Source organism: Cornus florida, unplaced genomic scaffold (genome assembly GCF_030987335.1).
Source record: "Cornus florida cultivar Cherokee Brave unplaced genomic scaffold, ASM3098733v1 CherokeeBrave_3.0.0_Hap2_Chr02, whole genome shotgun sequence".
In the NCBI taxonomy this organism is placed as follows: domain Eukaryota; kingdom Viridiplantae; phylum Streptophyta; class Magnoliopsida; order Cornales; family Cornaceae; genus Cornus; species Cornus florida.
The window spans coordinates 3,407,644-3,430,601 of record NW_026775572.1 but is presented as its reverse complement, the minus strand read 5'-3'; the positions used below and the strand labels follow the sequence as shown (position 1 = coordinate 3,430,601).

At 35.0% G+C, this 22,958-nt stretch overlaps 3 protein-coding genes across 3 annotated transcripts; all 3 read right to left on the bottom strand.

Annotated features, from left to right (window-relative positions):
• Positions 1–1,256: 1,256 nt before the first annotated feature.
• On the bottom strand, positions 1,257–1,905 carry LOC132293151 (uncharacterized). Its single transcript, XM_059790499.1, has one exon. It carries the CDS (start codon positions 1,815–1,817, stop codon positions 1,356–1,358), a length of 462 nt encoding a protein of 153 aa, XP_059646482.1. The 5' UTR covers positions 1,818–1,905; the 3' UTR covers positions 1,257–1,355.
• A 1,435-nt stretch (positions 1,906–3,340) lies between these two features.
• LOC132293150 (histone-lysine N-methyltransferase SUVR3) lies at positions 3,341–9,530 on the bottom strand. Its single transcript, XM_059790497.1, has 2 exons — positions 8,666–9,530; positions 3,341–3,977 (listed from the first exon to the last, which is right to left on the bottom strand). Exons 1-2 carry the CDS (start codon positions 9,264–9,266, stop codon positions 3,589–3,591), a joined length of 990 nt encoding a protein of 329 aa, XP_059646480.1. The 5' UTR covers positions 9,267–9,530; the 3' UTR covers positions 3,341–3,588.
• An 818-nt stretch (positions 9,531–10,348) lies between these two features.
• On the bottom strand, positions 10,349–19,390 carry LOC132293149 (probable zinc metalloprotease EGY1, chloroplastic). Its single transcript, XM_059790496.1, has 10 exons — positions 18,769–19,390; positions 17,335–17,799; positions 17,044–17,184; positions 15,465–15,566; positions 14,212–14,423; positions 13,700–13,750; positions 13,556–13,625; positions 11,335–11,403; positions 10,816–10,866; positions 10,349–10,676 (listed from the first exon to the last, which is right to left on the bottom strand). The coding sequence occupies exons 1-10, from the start codon at positions 19,102–19,104 to the stop codon at positions 10,518–10,520; spliced, it is 1,656 nt and encodes a 551-aa protein (XP_059646479.1). The 5' UTR covers positions 19,105–19,390; the 3' UTR covers positions 10,349–10,517.
• Between the last annotated feature and the right edge of the window lie 3,568 nt (positions 19,391–22,958).

Below are 22,958 nucleotides of genomic sequence, written 5' to 3'. Positions count from 1 at the left end.
CGTCGTCGGCTCCGGCATCTTCACCAATCACCATCTCCGGAAAATAAGCTTGTACTGTCGGTACGGTGGGTGTCCAATTCAATCAGCGTCCCTCACCTTTTTGTTCTTCTCTTTCGCGGTACACTGGGTGTCCAATTCCGGCGACGGGGTGCGATACCAGGTTCGGGATTCTTCTCTAGCCACAGTCGATTGGGTCTGTCGGGCGACGCGGGTAGCATTCTTCTCCGGCCACGGTTTGTTGGTTGCTGTATTGCATCGCTTGCGGGTTCGGTGTTGGAATTGTGTTCTTCTCCAGCCGTGGGTTGCTGCGCCGTCGACGGTTGGTGCGGTTGTCATCTTCTTTTCTTCCAGTGAAGTGGATGTCAAAATTCGGCTGGTTTGTGGGTCGCGGTCAAATTCCGGCGCCATGGTTTGAGTGAGTCCGATTTCGATTGGGATTCGTCTCCGGCGGGGTTTGTTGGGTCTTGCTGGTCTCGGTGGCAACCATCACAAAGTATGTGTTCGTATATATACATATATGTGTATATATATGTTCTTATATATATATATATATTGATTAAGTATAACAATTATTGGGGGTAAAAGAGTCATTTGATATATTCAAATATTTGACATTTTAAATAATATAATAATGAGGGTAAATAAGTAAATTTATACCAAATTCTGACATGGGAAGGTCTTTGCAAAAATTTGGCAAACCTCATATTTAGTTGCAATTATGTCAAACCTCAGGGGAGGTCATTATAGTTTGCCCAAAATATTTTCCTTTCCTAACAGCAAGAACATTGCATTTTCAATCCAACTAAACTAACCATGGATTATACGAATTAGATTAATCGAATTTGAAAAAGAAAAGCCAAATCCAATCGTATTTCAATGAGAACCAAAATCTACTAAAAGCATGTATTCTAGAAAGAAAGAAAAAAAAAAATTTAAAATCCCCCAATTTTTTTTTTTCTTTTAAAGAGGCACAAACAATGGTTACTTAATTTTAATCAAACAAAATCAAGTATTAAAGCAAAATTTAAAAGGTTAAAGCCCTCATTTATCAAAATATAATCAAAGCCAAAAGCTATAAAAGAGAAAAGGAATCAATATGATCTATTTCAGTCATTTTATGATTGGAAAAAAAAAAAAATATATATATATATATATATATATATATATATATATATAGTCATTTTCTTAACCCAATATTTGGATTGAAAAATAAAAACCCAAATCAAAGATCACAACACATATTTAACACAATCTAATAAAATGAAAAAAAGAGACTATAGCGGTGGATTTGATACATTTTAATGACAACGCTGAATGGATTCATAGGTGGGTTAGATACAGGTAGCAATTGAGTTTCATGATTTCTGAGCTTCAGGCCCCAAAATACCATTCACAACAGAAGTAGCAACCACGACCCCAATAAACTCTGCCACCGCCACCGCACCAGCCTGGGCCAACCCCCCGGATTCGATCTCCTTCTCCACCGTTTCGATCTCCTTCTCCACCGTTTCGACCTCCTTCTCCGCTGTCTCGATTCCTTCCTTGAGCTTCTCCTCCGCTACCTCCTCCACTTCAACAAGCCTCTTTCTCAGTCCAAACAGCGGAATGTCGGCGGCCGTTGACGGCAGTTCCACGGCCTTCAGTGTCGTGGTTGCCGTCAACAAGAACAACAAATTTCTCCGGCCGGTGAATGCCACGGTGCGAGCTGGCGGAGCAGGTTTAGAACTAGTGGTGAACTTGCAGGAGGGAGAAAGGCCATTGTGCACGCGACGGGGTGAGAGAGTGTGGAGTAATAGATGTGAGCTTGCGGTAGCCATGGCTTGTTCTGGACACTAAGCCCTATCCTATCTCTTACAAGTTCAACTTATACATATCATGTGGTCTGGTGATTCCTGATGGCCACAATGACACGTACAACAAAACTTTTTACATAATTTGTTATTGTACCAATCCACAAATATCTCCTCACATTTTTAAAACCATAAGGTTAAGGTTGAAGTTAATGAATCAGGATTTATTTATTTGTCGCGTTATGAAATTTTGCGTGCGTGTCAGTAAGAATCAAGAAATTTTATCCATTAGAATACCATTCTCACGCTTGCCAACCTAACTTTTTTACCATTTAACCAATTCCTATCCAAACTCTTAACACCAAACCTTTCCTTTCTCCTCAAATATTTCATAGCAACAGCCATCTCCATATTAACAGCAACTATATTTTAATACCATGTGTGGATGTACTAAAGCCACTTCACATACTCGTCATCTAGGTGGCCCCCACGAATCACTACTCCAAAGCAGGAAAGACAAAATCACAATATTACTCAAGGTTAGGGCGAGGAGTATAGCAACCCAACCATGAATCATCGATCGAAGGACCCAGAACCTAGATTCGACCATGGCATCAATCGTCGATCGATGGGCCCAGAACCTCGATCCGACTCAACCTGAAATCGTCGATCGACGGGCCCGGAACCTCGATTCGACCAACCACGAATTATTGATCGACGGGCCCAGAACCTCGATCCGACCAACCACAAATCGTCGATCGACGAACCCAAAACCTCGATCCGACCCAACCACGAATCGTCGATCGACGAGCCCAGAACCTCAATCCGACCGACCACAAATCGTCGATCGACAGGCTTAGAACATCGATCCGACCTGACCCGACCACATCGTCGATCTAGGGGTCTAGGACCTCGATCTGATTTATCCAAGTCATCGACCGCCGACCCTAGACCTCGATCCAACCTGATCACGAGTCATCAATCGATGGGCCTAAAATTGTCCAACTTAACTAGAACGAAAAGTAAATGGTAGGACTTACTTCGTTATCAAGGGGAATGCATAAGCGATTTTGGAATGGAGGATAGAAAGTTAGTCAAGTCTTGCAAAGGAAGACCCAAGTTGAGGATCAGAGTGAGAAAGAGCCGAAGTATGTATCGCTACCGTTAGGCCTGATCCTACCTGAGTCATTTAAGGGGAACATTACACTCATTAAATGGGTCCTAAAGAATAGGAGTTAGGGCAGTGTGATCTTAATGATTATGTGAGCCCTACCCTATTTAGAAGGAGGCCCAATAAGTGCTAATAAGTCCCTCTTCAGTGACCTTAGGCTATAAAAGAAAGGGATGAAAAAAGGGTTAGGGGCAGACAACTTAGACCATCGACTCCTGGCATCATTTCTCCTACCATCACTCCAATCCCTGCTTCTGGGACTAGCTTTCTCTCCCTTCCATAGATCTTCTGTTTTCCTCGCATTGTCTTGAGTGATATACCCCCGACTCTGACTTTTCAACGGTGTCCTAGGACGCCCATATCTACACCATGTAACATATTTATCAACAAAAAATAAATTCTATACAATGTAACACATTAGGAATACAGAAGTAGTTCAAATGCTACCCAAAACGCAACAAAGAGACTCTGACTTGTTTGGACAATTAGAACCTAATACGGTAACACCCTTACTGAATATATATGTTTTTTTTCCTTCTACCAGTCTTGAAACCTTTGACTTGTGGTTTGGAAATCAAGACAACATAGGTAGACCAATAATATATATGTTTCATTACCTTCCAGCTGTTATGTATGTTCTGAGGGCAATATTCCAAAACAGCCAGAAGTGCCACAGAAACACTGCGACCCTTTTGAACTAAGCCTTGCGTCCCCATAGCTAAAAGTGAGCTCTTCATCATGTTGTATATCTCTAGAAGCAAAAAAACAAAGGCGAGGTAGCAGAGCACCTGAGCTTCTCACTAATATTGTTGATAGGTTGCCACCATCACAAGAATGGTTTATGTATCGTGCAACATTTCCTATTCGAGTGGCATCAATGTTCATCCTCAAACATGCTTTTCCAGATGGAAGATGCTCCCTCACAACCAAAAGAGCAGAACAAAACCTCCCACCCGATTTAAGTTCATCATATATTCGTTGCCGCCTTCTTGTTTCTTCAGTAGTCAAAAGTTCACCTTTTTTTGAGCAAATTTCACAAAACAAAGTTCAAAACACAAATTTCAAAGGATAAATATATTCATATATTCAACAAAGCAAAAGAGAATGAAAATAAATAAATAAATAAATCACTCATAAAAGCACACTATTTGAAAGAAAATGACGACTTCTATTTTACTGTTACCAAAATGTATTAAAAAAGCAAAAAAAAGGCACACAGTCCAGAACCAAGGTTAAGATTGCTGTTAACAAAAATCTTACCGTCAAGTAAACTTGAGAACAACTACAGTTGGAAGAATGATATCTTATGTTAGTGATGAACAAAACTCAAAGGGGGAAGGGGGAAGGTGGGAGGTCCATGCACTGCATAAAAATAAATTTTAAAGCAATAATTAAAAAAAGCAAACAAAATGAACGGCTAAACCTCCAACCCCCTTCCCAAAAAATTAAAAGGAAAAAGAATGACTCACCAAAGGCTGTAGTCCGGTAGTACTTCCTAGTACTTCCTGGCCTTCCAAAGTAGAAGGGTTCAAGTCCCCATAGGGGCAAGTGGGTGTGCGAATGTATTTATTGCCAAGGTAAAAAAAGAAAAGGTTCACCATCTAGATGCAAGCTCAAGAATTACCATGAAAAATACACTCAACTGGTAATAGGGAATACATTGAAGACTGAGTCACTGATCTATAAAAGTTAAAATGGGAGCTATGGCATTAAACACCATGGTGGTCTTTGTTGAAATTGGAACTTGGAAGACAAAACAGGGACCAGTACATAGCGGATTCAAATCTTGAGTTAATGGTGATTATTGTGCAAATTTCTGTCTGTTTCTTTTACCATTAGCTTTTAGTCTTTCTTTATTACTTATATGTTATAAATGAATTGGAAAAAGAAAAAGACTATTTTTTCTAAATAAGCTTAATTGGAAGAAAACTAGTGCTAACAAATAATCATTAGACTACTACTTACACATCACTACTTTTTTTAGTAATTCTCAGTGGACATTTGCAAGTCGTATGAAATATCCAAAGGTACGAACCACCACCAAAGTATACTTCCAGAATATCCATACTGAAATTATAGTTTTCAACATATATATATTGATACGAACAAAACTCGTCATCTAAGAAATCGAAACAGTAATTATAAATATGGTCAGATGATGATACTTCATCTGTTAAAAATATCGCCTCGTGAAGTATGCCAAATAACAAAAAGAGTTAAGTGTATGTTTTTTCTTTTTTCCCTCCAAACACGAACAACATGAAGATAGAAAGTACTTCTAATAAGTTACTTAGTATGCAGTGACACTTTGTTAATTTGTCAATTTCTCTAAAAGTAGGAATCATGACAACTTCAGGTTCAACCTACTCTCACTCCAGTATCTACTTAATGGAGTTAGAATCGCAAGGGTAGTAAAGTTAGCATCATTTGAGGCCCAAGGGAGAAAATGTAACGCCAACTAAAATCACTCGATCAGAAGCAACTAAACACTATATGCTAATTCAAAAACATTCTAAGTAACAAGACTACTGAAATAAAATAGTAGAACAAATAACTTAAATCAAGTATGCATCCTTTTAAGAACTCATATATGCATTTATGTAGTCATAACTCACAAGATAATATGTAAACGATAAACTCATGGACTAAAACATCAGCATATGAGATTATGAATGGAACCCTTTTTGTTGGTTGAGATAATGACTCGAACTCACGCCAAAATGAAAAATTCCAAATTCATCAAAATATGCTCCCCCAAACATTAAACCAAAGGCAACTACTTACCCAAATAAATAAATAAACAAATACCGGGAAAACTCAACACTTGGTGTTAAAACAAACACCCCAAAGACATAATTTAAATACTCATGCAAGAGGAAATTCTTAACAGCAAATAAATTTTCCAAATGGTACATTTTGATGGGTGTATATATAGATTGTAGAGAAGTTTATATAGAAGGTTGTGGAGGGAAAAATCGCCTTACCAATAAACATTAGCCATGTCATTATATAAATTGTGATCCATTTCTTCTGGGCCACATAATTTTTAAAGCCCAGCTTGACAAAGCCCAAGAGAACTATCATCAGCCCATCACCAAATCAGCTCTATCTATCCTCGGTCAAATATACAACTAGGATAAATATTATCCAAGATTCGGATCAGATCAATTACGTTATCGAAGGAGCCTCAAGGAAGAATCTATATGAAGCAAGAACCCTTATAGAAGAAAAGCTCCACATAGAAGAATTTATATGAAGAAATAATCTTATATAAAAGAAAAGCCTTATATGGAACAAAATGTAGAGGGATAAAGGGTGAATAAATCGTAGCGGTCAAGCAAGACGAGCCTTACCATAACTTGTCATTATATCTTGTATAAATAGAGGCATGAGCCTACAATAAAAATCATCAAAAATTCTCTTAATATCTATTGTGCATTGTTTTTATTATTTGGGCAAACTACAATGACCTCCTTTGAGGTTTGGCCTCATTGCAACTAAACATGAGATTTGCCATTTTTTTACAAAGACCCCCTTTGTCAGAATTTGCTGTGAATTTACTTATTTACCCACATTATTAAATTATTCAAAATATCTAAAAATATCAAATGACTATGTTACCCCTATACTTACAACCACCATTTTTTTTTTTTCATTTTCTTCCTCCCATCCTTCTCTTTCCTCTCTCTTCTCTCTTCAGCCGCTACCCCACCCCCAATCGCCACCACCACTCAACCTCCTACCACCACCATCTCTCTCCACCAGACTTATTTTCACGTTTCAATCCCAATTACGACACAAGATATATATATAAATACACACAAATACCTATATATATATATATATATATATATATATGAATATGTATATGTATATGTATGGAAATTTATATCTCAAAGCGGGTTCATGTCGAGACTTAAGCATCTTGGTGTCAGTGGCGGTAGGTGGCGGAGACGAGGACAACGTTGGTTGCGGAGATGAGGACAGCGTTGGTGGAAATTTATATCTCAAAGCGGGTTCATGTTGAAGCTTCTTATTGCTTCAATTGGGTTCACTCTATACCATTCATCTCATCTCCTCCTCTGTTAACAAACCCACAATCCAAACAACCCCCAAACCCTAACCCAATTTCAGAATTTTTGCCACCTATGCCATCGGCGAGGGCAAAAAGATTGCGGTTGAGACACCCACAACCTTTGGCTTCAAAATTTTGATGGAAACATTCACAGTTGATGAGATCAGTCGAGATGAGAGAAGATTGGTTCGCTTGGAACTTCTACAAGTCGTTCTCTTGGGCTTCGGCGATGGTGATGACCAAAGTGATGAGATTGGACTTCGGCGATGGTGGCTAGTAGCAACGATATGATTCTGGTGTCGGCTGGGGTTATATGTGTGTGTTGTAGGTGTCACGAGAAGAGAAGAAGTGAAGGCAACGGCGTCAGGGATTTGTACCAGAGGTCGGAGGTGTCGATGGTGTCGAAGAAGAGATTGTAACCGTTCGATAGCTGGGTTGCAATCACATTCTCAAGTTCTTGCACGCAATAATTGGCTGCGCTATTTCGTAGGAGCCTAAAATCTTCTTCTTGTACACAACAATCCCTTTTATATTGATCCGTTCCAAACCCAGCAAGTGGTAATCAAAGCAGTCCAAAGAATACATGGTGGCGGCTGCGGTTGAGGAGTGGCGGTTGTATAAGGAGTTGTATAAGGAGGGAGATGATGGCGGCAATTGTGGTTGAGGAGAGATGGCGGTGACGGCTGTGGTTGGGGAGAGGTGGCGGCGGATGTGGATGGGGCGGTGGCAGAGGTGGAGGAAGGAGGAGGTGAGATTGTGGCAATGGAGAGAGGTGGAATGCTAATTTGGAAAATGAGATGAATTAGAAAAAATAGATGGTTGTTATCAATTTATTATTAATTTGTTTTAAAAAAATAAATGTTGTTTTAATTAAATATAATTAATAGTCTTTTAAATATATTTTGATTAAATTTTAATTGTTGTAATTACATTTTAATAAAATTATTTGCATATAATGTATATGTTTATATATAATGTATGTGTATCCGTATATAAATGATAAAGACCTGTTTGGATTTGCATTTGAAGTTTAATTTCATGCTTTAGTCTCATTTATATATAAAGGGTAATTTGGTTCACTAATGCATTGGTTTTTTTTTTGTTATTTCATGACACTATAAGGGTAATGAGGTCTTTTACACTTAATTGATAGGCATTTTAGTCACTTCAGCCAAATTTTCGGACAAAAACTATCATTTTTCGTACCCATGAGAGGTTATTGCAAAATTGGGCAAACTTCAGAAGGCACGGTACAAAAAAATGACAAATTTCAGATTTAGTTATAATTAAATCTAACTTCGTAGGAGGTCATTGTAGTTCTTATCATTTTCATCGTGTGTTTTGCTTTTATTCTACAATTTATCATAATTGAAGAATTTTTGTACCTACAAAATGATTAAGGTATTAATTTTCACTAACTCTTTTCACCTTGTCTTTTGAATCAACATGTATAAGACTCTAAAATCAATTATTCATCTTAATGAAACCTAAATATGAACAACTAAGCCTAAATCTAAGCTATACTCCTTCAATAACGTCATGATAAAGAAAACAGAACTCAAAATCACAACAAATGAATTTATAAACTGGCAATATATATATGTGTGTGTGTAAAGTACACCATCTTACCTGCATACTCGCAAACAAATTGACCGTACCGAATCAACTGATCGGCATGCAAACCCCAACCTTTCCTCCTATCTTTCACGATTTTCAGTCGAAGTGAGACCCCTCCCTGAGTCAACCGATTCCCACACTCCAATTCGCAATTACAACTCGGTCCACACTCGCGAGTCAACTCGACCGAGTTCAGAAACGAGCAAGGACACCCCAAATCCCCGTCACACCTCTGACAATCGCACCCACAAGCATCCTCAACCGTTGCAGAGGCGCAGGTGGGAAACGTTCCGGGTAGATCCGAAGAGCAAACGGGTCGAACTGAGCCCCAATGTTGACGGAAACGAGGTTGGTCGAGCCCTAGGGTTTGAGTCGGCGTGTAAACGAAGTACTCATACGGCTGGTCGTCGACGGTGTTGACAAAAGGGATCGGAAGGTTCTCCAAGGCTCTGGAAGAGTCGGAGGATCTTCCGGCGGTGATGGATTTGGAGATGCGGCTTAGGGTTTTGCAGGTCGATGAGATGGACGCTAGTTCGGTGGGGTGTAGCCATGGGAAGATGAGCTCGGCGCACTGGAACAGCGGATTTGGTACGCTGCCACGTTTCTTCATCATCTCTGCTCGGTAATCCTGTGATTAGATTCTGCTGATTGGGTACGCGAAAAAAGGATTGGGCCTGCCGTATCTTTCGGACAGAAATATATGTAGTCAGATAAATTGGGCCTTTATTGGATTTATTGGTCTGTCCAGAAGAAGTTAACGCAAACTTTGTTGGGTCTTTTGTAATACCAAGCTATTTTCTTTTTAGACCGGCCCAGGAAGATAACCTATCTAATTCGATTTAAAAAAAATTACGAAACCTTTGCCTGTAATGTCCATGAAAAGATAGCGACAATAATAAAAAAGAAAAGTGATAAATAATTCCACATTTGCTTAAGAGCAGGATCTTGAAACCTTGTCCCACTTAAAATGGGATATTTCAGCCTTGTCCCACTTAAAATGGGATATTTCAGTGTTCATTATAGAAAATGTCCCATCATGAACCTGGCATGGCGATGATATTTAAGAGCTTTACAAGTATATTTAAAAAGCTAAATCTATATTTTTTCATTTTCTGGTGTTTGGTTATCATAAAATATTTACAAAGAAAAAAAATATATTAAAATTTAATAAAAATAAATTATCCATCAATTTTTGACAAGTTATTTTACATATCCAGTCTGATAAACTCGACCTCAATCTCGACGTAGACCTTTTTGCCAAACATCGACAAAATAAAAATAAGAGAATATTTTACCTGAAAATAAAATATATTTTCCAAAAAGAATATTTTATGTCAAAACAAACTGAGCCTAAATATAAGTACACCTTTGCCTGCTACACAAATGTTGCTTCACATCGCATTTTCTTCTACCTATTTATTTATATATGTAATTCTTTTTCATCCTAATGTAATGAAGAGGCCTATTAAAACATATAGAAGATAAATCACCATGCAAAGCCTTTTAATGTAACATATCTTAGACAGAAAATAATTATAATAATAATATATTAATCAAAAAATAAAAGGAAGTGTGTGTGTGTGGGGGGGGGGGGGGGGGGCGTTTGCGAGCGAGGAGAAAAAAATTGTGTAAAACTAAAAACCCACCTAGCAGTTCGTTAATTCCCTGGGCTTTCCAAGCAGGTGGAGGATATACTGGCCAAAGTCTGGAATGTGATTATAATTTGAGTACAACTATACCATTTATACCAAAATAATATATGTACATACATAACAATTAAATATGACTCGCTTAACCCATCAATTCCTTACTTTTAACTTGATTTAAGGTCAAAATTGGTGTTGTTGTTGTTGTGTACTGTGCATCAGAATGTGGTTACAAGACCTATACCCAGCTCCTCTGCAAGCTCATCCCATACAGGAAGGAGTGTCAACACAAAAAGAAAGATAGCCACCCCAAGAACTGTTTTCCTCCAGGTTCCAACTTCCGTCACATCATTTAAGCATGGTTTCTCTGGAGTCCTCTGCACATTTGCACGAAATTAGGTTCACATGAAATCATTTTGTTTTCCAAAAATTTTCCTTCTAGTCTAAGTAGAACAAAATCTGCATTTATTTGAAACGAACTTTCTACTTTTCCTACATTTCTTCTTCTTTGCATACCTGACATATCAGCACATACAGTCCCCAAGGAAGTGATAAAGGTCCACCGAGCTGAAAAGACAGAATAAATCACAAATTTAAAAATTAGTTCAGAAAAATAAAATTTATTGTAATAGTGTCAAATGTACAGAATAAATCTTGATAATATCACTAAAAAGGCAAAAGGGGCAGAATACAAGAAGTCAAGAACCAAATCCTTAAGAGTAAATAAACCTGCACGAAATCAAGATGCAAAGCTAAATAACAGATGAACAGGCAGTCTATAAACATTATGCTGTGAAATTTTATATCTCATATACTTAAGTAGAATAACAACAGATTTAAAATAAAAGTATATTTGAAAGCATAAATCTCCTTATGTCAACTGCATTAAGCAGTCCTTGATGATGAGCAAAATTATGGGTTTTTAATGCACAACATATACAAGAATTATGACAAATTACACAAATTGATAGAAATTTAACAAAGCAATTATTTCTTCATTGACAAAAGAATAATGGAGGGAACATGAAGAAATACCACCCCCAATCCAAGTAAGGTGTATGTTGCCAAACCAAATCCAATCAGCGAATTTTTTCCAAAAGCACCCTGTGAAGCATGAAATCCAAATTCAATATAAAAGTTATGCAAAGCTATTTTAAAGAAATCCTACAGTTATTAACTACCCCAGAAAATTTATTAGCATTACTTTCAGTTATAAAATTAATTAAATAATTTATCCTATACAACTGGTATAAATGACAATGAATAATTGAGAGATTAAGCAAATTGATCTTTTCAACATTCAATACAAGTATTCCAATAATTATATATGGGGGTTTAATAGATGCCCTATCGAATGGCTTCACATTTTTTTATGAAAATTAGTTATTAATACGAAAGTTGAGACTATTTGCCAGTGGAAGTCCTTTAACAATTTTGGAACTAGTCAAATTGACTTGGGAAAAAAGAAAGCCTTCAAATAATAAGAAGACAACATTAGCACGAGGACCAAGAAATGATAAAAATATTGATGGCAAGCTCACCGAATACGTAACATTTAACTTCCTTGGAAGAACTTTCCTCTGTCATAGTCATAAAATACTCTACATCTAGGAGATATTTGTTCCCTCCTATAATTTTTTATTTTTTATTTATTTTATATAAAACTCACTCTCTTCAAGGCTATTCCAAGAAGTAGATTTTTTGTTTGTCCAACTCCTTATAACTTTCCCCTGAATAATTAATGCTGATGATGAGAGCAATGAGAGGATAGAGGAACAAGGGAAACAAGAGAAAGGAGGAAAGATAAAGCAGGAGAAGAAAGGTGATATGTTCATTTCTTCCTCGGCCACTTGATCATGACTGTTGACTTTTGATACTTTTTCTCGTCAGCCATTGGAATGTCTTCTACTGGCTAAATGCCATACTCCGAATCTGTACTGAGCACACCTACGCGAAATGCTAGGAGAAGACTGGAGAAAGACTTAACAGTTTGTGTTATTTTGCTATAAATAAATAAAAAAGGCAGCTTTCAGACTTGAACTTGGGTTTTCCATTTGTTTTGTTCTTTTCATTTTCTTTTAATTTTTTTGATGTGTTAAATCTCCAAGAAGATGCCTAGATCCAAATCTTTCAACAACATTCAGAATGATCTTTCAGTGTGTCAGCTTCTAAGTTGTGATTTGCTTATATAGAAGTGAAAATTTTCATGTGTAAATCATTAAATCTTTTTAGGATTCTCAATTCTATATGTTGATTGTATTGACTCAGAATTAAGGGTTGATTGTTTCAGGTCGGCATGTTGATTGTGTTGATTTGGAACTAAGGACTTCTTCATTAAATATAAAAGATCCTGAGCTTAATCAAACTTGAGTATAAGCTATAGCCAAACGATTGCAAGCTGAGATCGAACAGGACTAGTGACGCTTGACTCAAGATCAAGCCAAACCTAATCAGCCCAATGCTCCTCATCTTGGTTCATTTGCAGCCCTATAAGTCTGCATTAGAAGTGTTCGATCCCTTGTGACATCAGATTGGAGTGCTAGGTCGGTGAAGAGATAAGAGAGAGTCACACTTGATCTTGCACAGGGTTTTTATTGCATTCAGTTTAAAGCAAAAGAAAAACATAACAGATTAAGATACAAATCAAAGAAAGCTTTGGATGAGAATCTCAAAGAGCCGTCTTTGCAGCCTTTGTAAAAAAATCTACTACCAAGACAAGTAGCTATAGCATCCTGTTTTGTCCAGCTCAACCCAAGAAAACTGGATTGATGGTGTCTGAAATCCATGCAAAAGTCAGTTTTGGAAATGCCAAAATAAATGTTATATTGTTATGACCTTCCTTCTTGTCCAATCAGACCCAATTGATAGACACCAACCCTAGATTTAATCAACGTAAATCTCCAATATGTCCAGTGATTTTGACACGAAACTTTAAAGCCTTAGATTTTTATAATATGCAAGCATATAAGAGGGATAGGTAGCACATAACTTTGCAAACCCTCAAATATGCATGCATATAAGAGGCATATGTATCAACCTTATTATCTTTGTACCTCTTCAAGTTGCTCCCTAGAAGTCTTGTGCATCATGACCTATCCCTTCCCTAAGAAGCTCCAGATGGTGTTAATTATAGGAAAAGTTTGCGTATTTTTGAGGCAATAGTTTTAACTTCTGTGGGTACAAGCTCCATCATGCTTCTTGATTCAAAACTAAGCCTCAAAACTATAACTTATCAGACAACGTAAGGAAAAGATACCTGCACAGCTCTTCCACCATCAAGACATCCCACGGGAAGCATATTAAAAGCTGATGTAGTTAAGCCACACCTGCAACATACACTCTAACAGTAAGCATCTGATACATCAATATAGCAAATAAATGTCTGAGAATGGTACATCACCAGCCTGCGATTACAAGAGGATGGATTGAAACCGTCGCCGCGTGCATTGCTCTAGAAATTCATATTAGAAAGACGTCAATTATTGATGTAAGGACAACAAGAAGGACATGAGAGTTTAAATAATTTTATTAACATACTAATAAGAAGCAAGAATATATTATAACAAGAATTTTGGACAATGATGACGCAATAAATGAGATAATATTGATGCTTTGGCTTTACAGTGGCGGTTTTTTTTTTTTTTTTTTGGGGGGGGGGGGGGGGGGGGGAGCTTACTCAAAAAGATTTTGCCTTTTCAGTGACTGGAAAAAAAAAAATGGAAGTCTCCTTTGAGTTGAGTTGCTTTTCCAGGAAACAGGTCCAGGCATTACAAGGAACCCATGCAGGATAGTTGCTTCAAAGTGCAATCCAGAAGGGTATCATAGCAATAGATTTATAAATTCATTTATAGTTTGCATGCTCACAATTTTTTCAGCCAAAATAAGCTATATAAAGTTGAAGGAGAAACGTACGCATAACCAAGAGAAGCTCTACTGATGAGTCCAAGAAGCAAAGAACCTTGAAATAGCATGCTAGGAACCTGCACTAAATCTCCCGCAGCATCTGGATTTGATGAAAGCAGCAGGCCAACTGCAAACATTGAAAAAGACAATGCAGCACCAGCAATCGGGCCAGCAAGAGATATGTCGACTTTTGTCTTTCGATCAGGAAGAATAGATTTGAACTACAGGAGCCCCGCACTTATAGTTAATGAGCAGAAATCAATAGGTGCAGTATAATTTAACCCAAAAAAAAAAAACTTGATATACCACGGAATATTTCTCATTGTTGGTTAGCAGATACATGACATCATTCCAATCAAAAGGGAAAACACTAATAGATATGGACTATGAGATCATCAAACAAATGCTCAGTTTCAATAAAAATATAGATTGTCAAAAACAAAACACCAAGAAATCAGGCAAGTGTTATCACAAGAAAATGTTGTTCCCAGCAAAGGAATTCTCTTTTATCCGATCAATATAGACTGAACACAGAGTCGAATTGTAGAGACTTGGATCACCCTATCACTACACCAAAGGGACCACATAAAACAGTTGAAGACACCAAAAATTTTTAAATGAAACATATTTTGTTTAAACTGTCGCCAGTCTGAGAAACAAATATTAATAGCCCATAAAAAGTAAACAAAAATATTACAACTATACATTTGAACCAACTTTTGGTCTACTGTATCTATGTTTAAGTCATGTAACATAAGTTGCAGATTCTCTAAGGTTTTGCCATCAGTAAAAAAATACAAATTATTTTCATTCATAATCATTTTATGAGAATTATTATGTATATCAATATGAAACTAAGGTCCTCAAATAATATTGTACAAAACTAAGTGAAAGCTTAAAGATTAACGGGAGAACTTTTGACAATAAGATATCCATGTAATGAGTACAGGCTGTTTGATTATATGACTGACATATGCACAGTAGTGATATGAAGAGAATATTGGTTCTCAGCCATGTTACAAGGACTTGAAAAGATATCAAGTGCAAGTGTGTGTCCATACTAGCACTTGAGTTGAAGTATATTGTACACACCTTCCTTACAACTGAAACATAATAACAGAAATTTCACACTAATAATATAACAAAAACATATACTTATTCCGATATTTAGTGTTTCCTTGATTGTAACACTTCATCCTCACCATCAGGGAAGGGGGTTGTTAAACATAAGATAATTGATTAAATAAACTACATATGCTCACCTGAGTAATTGCACCAAAGCTGCCGAGAGTAATGTTAGGAATAAAGTATGGAATGCTCAGTTTTACTTTCTTTGGGAAAGCAGCCAGAAAATGCCCAACTTCCTGCATAACACCAACTTCTTCATTTACAAATAAAATAAAAATTGACGACATAAACAAATTTGATAAACTACTTCAAAGATTAAGACCAAGTGGAACAAGTTATGTCTTTTTCTTGTTTGAATTTAATACTGGTAATCAAAACACGTGCGACTTTTGACATTCTCTTCATTCAAATTTTAATGCATATTGTAGCTGGCTGGAGGGATCAACGACACGTGTAAATTTTAATAATCACCAACCCAAGACAGGTGATTTTTTCTGTGGATCTACAAAAAGTAAATGACAGAGTATGGCACTGTAACTTTAGATTAAGAAATTTTTATCGAGAGTACGAGATCCTAATTAGGTACTTCAGTGAACTAAGCATCTTTTTAAGAAATAAGAGCACATAATTAGTAAAGTATATCAATTATCAGATTTGCTGTTTCAACTTATGGATATGGCACTGTAGCTTTAGATTAAAATATATATATATCGAGAGTACGAGATCCTACATAGATACTTAAGTGAACTAAGTATCTTATTAAGAAATAAGAACACTTATAATTACTGCAGCATGTCAATTATCAGACCTGCTGTTTCAACTGATGAATTTGGTGATATCCCAATCACAAACATCATTTTCAGCACTTTCAATTTAGAATCAATAAGGGACAGAGCAACAAACATGTAGCCCATAAAAATTGAGTTGCTTTGCTGAAACATGTGGTTCTGTAGTGTATATGATTGATTGGTTCCAACCGAATGAAATGGAAAATCATAAAAAATAATAATAATAATCATAATGAGCTATAATTAATGAGGTTGGTGTTCAATCAACAAGAAACTAGATTTTGATATGACATGTGCTGCTGAAATAAATATTTTAAGATTGTTAAGTGAAAACAATGTAAGAATAAGAGATTATTCTTATAGTTCAATTTGGTTGAACTTGCAGTTAATTAAACAAGAAAGTTAATGAATTGCCAATTATTTTGACTTCAAAAAGGTGCCATTGCCAGAAAAAAAGTGTGCTAATGCAAGCTGAAGGATCTAAACCCCAAATGTCATTAAAAGTGTGCGGAATTTAATGCTCTCACTATAAATTTACTTTCTACTGTTAATAATGACAATCTAAATTTCAATATTTCTATAATATTTTTTTTTTTTTTTTTTAAATTTCAAGTTCAATTTCATAACTGCATAATCTTATATAAGAAGTTTAAACAAATCCCGTTCTCTTTTTTTTTTTTGTTAGGTAAGTACTCACACACATTTCACAAATTGCCCACGACGGGGCTCAAACCCCTCACCTCCCCTTTGACAGAGGAGAGGTTATACCATTGGCCTAATGGCCCATTGGTAAACAAGTCATGTTCTTCATCAAGCATAGAAGGAGATTGTAATCCACAAGATAAAGTTCACCTAAAAAAATCATTCAATTATTATAGCAATATAAAGGGGGAGGGAAGGAAGCAAAAAAAAACTTTTTTCATACATGAAACAGCTGAACCCCCAGCACACCATATGCTAGCGGCAGAGCGGCCTCCACGAACGGATAGAGAAGCTGCATATCTGGTGGTTCGATGGCGTTTGGATCTGTGAAGTACTTAACTACCTCAGGTGGAAGTCGATTTAACTGCTTCGTGAAGAATTGCAATGAGCACAGAAAAATCTACCTTTAATTACCCATTAATAATGATCCAAAAGAAATGAGAAATGGTAAGGACTGCACAAAATACATCTAAATCAAAAGCATAATGTCAAACTAGACACCAAATTAATATACCTGAGATGCAATTCCTAGCTCCACAGAGGAACCAATGGTGAGAAGAAATAATAAAAGAGCAATCACATACTGCCAAAGTGTCGTTGGTCCTGGTTCTGAAACCTCTTTCCGGAGCATACCAAAGCTGACACGGGGCCCACCACGTGGGTCTGGATCTTCTGAATTGGGTTCCTCTACCATGAATAGGTTGTACTTATCACCCATGAGTTCAGCCAGCTGATCCTGGAGCTTGGCAAAAACATCCTCTCGCTTTCCTCTTAAATTTCCAAGGAAAAGAATGCCCTCCCCTAGGTCGCCAAATGGCTCTTCTTTGGTAACCCAGAAGGTAGAATAGCCAAAAAGCCTTTCCTTAATAAGTTTTACATCAGCAGGATCAACCTTTTCTGGTCCAAGGAGTTCCATCAGTTTGAAAGAGTCGACTTGGAAATTGCTATAAGCTGGTCCCACAGGAGAAATAGTTGGTGGCTGCAGGAGGGAAATGTGAAACTCTGGAATCGGTATTATCATCATCGATTTATGGTTAAGGGTGTATATATGTATATCATTCTTATCACTCCCTTGAATTTTACTTTTAGGAAGGAAAAAAAAAACTCCCTATCAAATTCTCTCCTACTGAAATACAGATTATCTATGTCTATGCGCGGTAACAATATGATTGAGATATAAATATGTGCATTTGTGTTGTACCATTTCCATCTCTCTACTAATTTTCTGTGAGAATTATGGATACATTCATGTATGATAGCATGTGATAGTTACACATGCTGCAAGTGTGGCATCATTTGATTTGCTATATAAAAACGATGTCTGATAGGAACAGAAATGTGGATTATCTAACTTTACATCATTGCCAAATCACAAATTAATCATGTATAAAATCGGCAGATCACTGAAGTTCCTTTTTTTTTTTCCCTGATTCCAGGTAATAGAAAGCCTACAAGATTCAAGATTTTTGGACCCGTTTGGTTCCACGTTCAAAAAATCATTCTCAGTTTTGGTTATTATTTTAGCAGATTCCAAAATTTAATTAATTAAAACTATGGAAACACTGGCACTTTTTGGATACCATTCTTTCAAACAAAACCTTCATTCTTGCAAATGCGGAAACCATAACAAACAGTTCCCAAATCGCTTGTTCTTTTAAATATTTTCCTTAGAAACAGGATTCAAGATTGCTCCACCATTAGCTGTCGGTATTTTCACTCTTTTCAGTTATAAAATAATCAAACCGAAAATTAAAGAAAACGTTTTAAGAAAATGATATCAACACTCCCTACTTTCTTTTTATTTATTACATTTTCTCAGTTACCAAGCTGATTCTTGTTTAAATAAACTTCAATCCAAATGGGTTCATTAACCAAGGAAAATAATAAGAATTCGGTATATATATATATATATATGCGCATAAATATAGAGAGAGAGAAATAAAGTTACCCTGGAAGACATGGATGGTGGCGACTTATCCGAATCAAAATCGTTGCTACTGGGTCTTTCCTCAGCTTCGTCCCTTGAAGCCGCTGTTGCCAAATTCGACTCGTTTGGCAAAATGTCCTCCTCTCCGTCACTACCACTGTCATTACGAGTACTCAAACACTTAACCCTACCAAAATTCCCATGTGAAATTCGCTGTCTCTTCGCTATCTCTCTGCACAAGAAACATATATTCTTGCGCCCAAACGGTTTAATTCTTTCCCTGAAACTATTGCCAATCGGAATCAACCGCAAATTCAAATTCACAGTGCTAAAACTACAACTCGTGAGCGTCCCCATCGGAATTCAATCCCAGACCTGCCTTCGATAAACTGAAGTGTGAATAATACCTTCAGAGATTCGAGAGTTTCAATGACATTTGGATAACCTCCTATGCACCAAATGTACGTGTACGTGTATTAAATATATGTATATAGGTCTGTATATGTTCTTGTGAAGTGAAGATTGAGTTTTATTCCGGGGAGAGCCGAGAGGGAGAGAAATTTAAGGGAAGAACTGAGCTGAGAAGTAGGGAGGTACTGGTGTGGCTCCTTTGGCTGTGCCAACATATCTTCTTTGTCATGTTTTAAAATATCTTTTTGCGTTTGTTTATTTATTTTCTGTCTCTTTTTTTATAATGGTCCCTTCATTTTTTAAAAAATAAATTTAATCAATAAAATTATATTATTTACCTATAAATGAAATAGATATAAGTTTTTAAATCACGCTAAAGTAAGAAAATAGAGTAATGAAACTATTTCAAAATAAAATCACCTGGATTTGGGCAACCGAACCCAACTAGAGCCCCAACATGATTTTTAGTATAATTAATTTGGGTTGAAAAATCTCAATTTAAATTTAATTAGGGTTAGGTTTAGACTGAGGTATTAATATCCCAAACCTGAATTGTAATTTTATTTTTTTATTTTTTTATTTTAAATATATTATATAAACTATTGTAACTATGATCCCTTCTTCTTCTTTTCAAATTTATTTTTTAAATCTTAATTTATTATATGTTAACGTTTAGGATAATTAATTTTGTAAGGATTTGTTTGTAATTTATTAAAAAAATTAAAATAAGTTTTACTACTTTTTTTAAAAGAATAATTTAATTTAGAACTAATTCAATATCACAATTTTCAGTCTGAAGATTGGTTATATGAGTAATCCGACCTTTTAACTCAAAATCTAAACTGCAAACCTGATTTTAAAAGTAAAATGATGGGTTGAATTTGGGATGAGTAATTAAGGGTTGAAGGTAAGATTATGATTGAACTTGAGTTGAACATTTATATGTATAATTAGGCTCTAGTTGTATCTAGTTGCCGTTCTAATTTGAACTAATATATTGTTAATTTAATTTTATATTTTATGTTACCAAATGTAATGATATGAAAAGGTTCAACACAAGATATATTTATCGAATATTTGTTTATTAATTAAAAATTAGGATAATTTGCACTCACACTCTCTTAGGTTTGCAATAAGAATAGGTAGATACAATTTAGGGAAAGTGCGATCCAATTATCTCTTCAAGTTTGCAAACTTGAATAACAACACGGTCAACATCCACAACCATGATAAGAGTACGTAATTGCTCTTTGACTTCTGAATTAACCCATTTAAATCATAAAAGTACAATATTAACCTTTTACAAGTCATTTGATTTGACCAAAATGACCCTTGGCAAAAAATTAAAAAATAATAATAAATAAAAACTTTACCATGGCAGTCACAATTTTTTTTGCAAAACCTTATTATAATATTAAATTAAAATTATTTATGGTAATGTTTTACATAAAAATTAAAGTTGACCCCTCAGATTTTTTTTAACACTCTATTTATGGTACTAGATCATAGATACTAATAGTTGTTTTATATATAAAAATAAAAATTGATCTCTCTAATTTTTAAAAAAAAAATCTATATGGTTCCCTGATACTAAATATAATTTAATAATGAAATTACTTTTAACCCCTTCAAATTCCAATAAACCTCTTGCTATAAAAGATCAAATTTAGTAAAAAATATATATATATTAATTATTATGGTAATCCTTATAACAACATACTATATTTACACATACATATATTCACACACGTATATAAATATTATTTGTTATGAATTAGAAAGAAAAAAAAAATTTATTCACTTGACAATAACAATGATTCAATTGACAATTTTTTTTTTTTTTTTTGGCACCAGGAACTCACCTACGTAGGGCCCATTCAGGACCCACCCTAGACTATAAACCCCAATCGACAACTTTTATCTTCAATTTTATTGCATATTATTTATAGACACATTTTAACAATATACATTAAACTTGCACAAAAGAAATTTCTTGTGATGAATTTATGTTATTTTTAAATTTTAATTTTACATTTCTAGTTTGTCCCCACCAATTAAAAATTCCTAAGTCCCCTGTGCGTATGGCATTGGCGGCCACATTGGTGGAGTTTAAAATTTTTATTATTATTAATTTTTTTTTTTCTCACCAAAGGTCATTTTAGTCAAATAAAATAACTTATGAAGGTCAATATTGTACTTTAATAATTTAAATGAATCAATTCAAAAGTTAAAGGCCAATTAGGTACTCTTATTATGGTTGGGGTGTTATTGTTCAAGTTTGCAAACTTGATAAGGCCAATTAGATCACACTCTTCATAAGTTGTCTGTACATTTTGAAGATTTTATATTAGTGTTTTCTTTTCAAATATTTTGTTGACCAAATTTTATAAAATGACAAATTTATCATTTTTTTATATAAAATTAGGGATGGCAATTCGTGTTCGTGGGTCGTATTCATGTCGTATCGATGTAAGGGTATTATATTAAATAGGTAAATCCAAATCCAACCAATTTAATAATTATGTCAAAAATCTCAACACTAACCCAATTTGTTTATTAAATAGGTAAACGTGTTAACCCATTTAATAATCTGTTTATCAAAACGAGACATTTAATATTTAATCAAATACTAAACAATAGAAAAAAGTTGTCATAATTAACCCAAATATCCAAAATAAAAAGAAAAATCATAAGGCATAAACAAGGTTTATATTGAAATGATTTAACTATTCATAGTAATTGGGTTTAAACAGATAACATATTATATATATGTTATAATTACGATTATAACAAGTTGAGTTAAATGAGTCATAAACGAATTACACGGGTTGAGCTCCTCAATCTTAATCCGACACGGTTAAGTAAACGAGTTATTCGTGTCGACCCTTTTATGACCCAAATCCGTTTATGCCAAACCTAAACCCTTTTAACTTGTGTCGGGTTTGTATCATGTTATCATGTTGTGTCATAATTTGCCACTCCTATATAAAATGTAATATAATATATTATTATAATATGATGGCATTACTTATAAAAGAAAATATTATAATATAAAGACATTACTAAATTTTTACCCTTAAAAGATTTGTGAAAAGTTTTAAGGGAGGTCAAAGTAACGTTACATATGTATGTAATTTGTCCAAACTTTATGAGCTGTTAATGTAATTTATTCTTATAACATTGATTGTATTAACACTGACCACATGCCATGACAAATTATAAAATAAGATAATCGCCATGAATTACATACAAATAAATATGTTTTTTAAAAAATATATACATATGGCGGTGATGTTTGCAAGTGTGAAGATCAACACTCGACACTACTGTGTTAATAATGAATTGATTTTTATTTTTATACACCGTACATCTTAAACTTTATAAATTATTAAAACACTTAATTGAAAATAATTATTGAAATTAAATTATATTTCTCACGATTTAAATAGACCTTTTGGGTTTTAAATTATTGTTCATTGGAAACTACAAGATGAAGTGACATATATTCTATTTGTTCTTGTATTTATTTGTCTTTATATATATATATATATATATATATATATATACATTTTTAATATCGTATGTCTACGTGGACAAAATAACATTTTTTTTTAATTGAAAAAAAAACATCCCCTCTCAATTTTTGGCACAAAAGCTCCCTTTAAAAAAAAAAAAAGAAAAAGAAAAAGAAAAGAAGAAGAAGAAAGAAAGAAGGAAAGGAAGGAAGGGCAAGTTACACTCACACCTTCTCAGGTTTGTAATAAAGAATAGGTAGATACAAATTAAAAAGAGTGTGATTC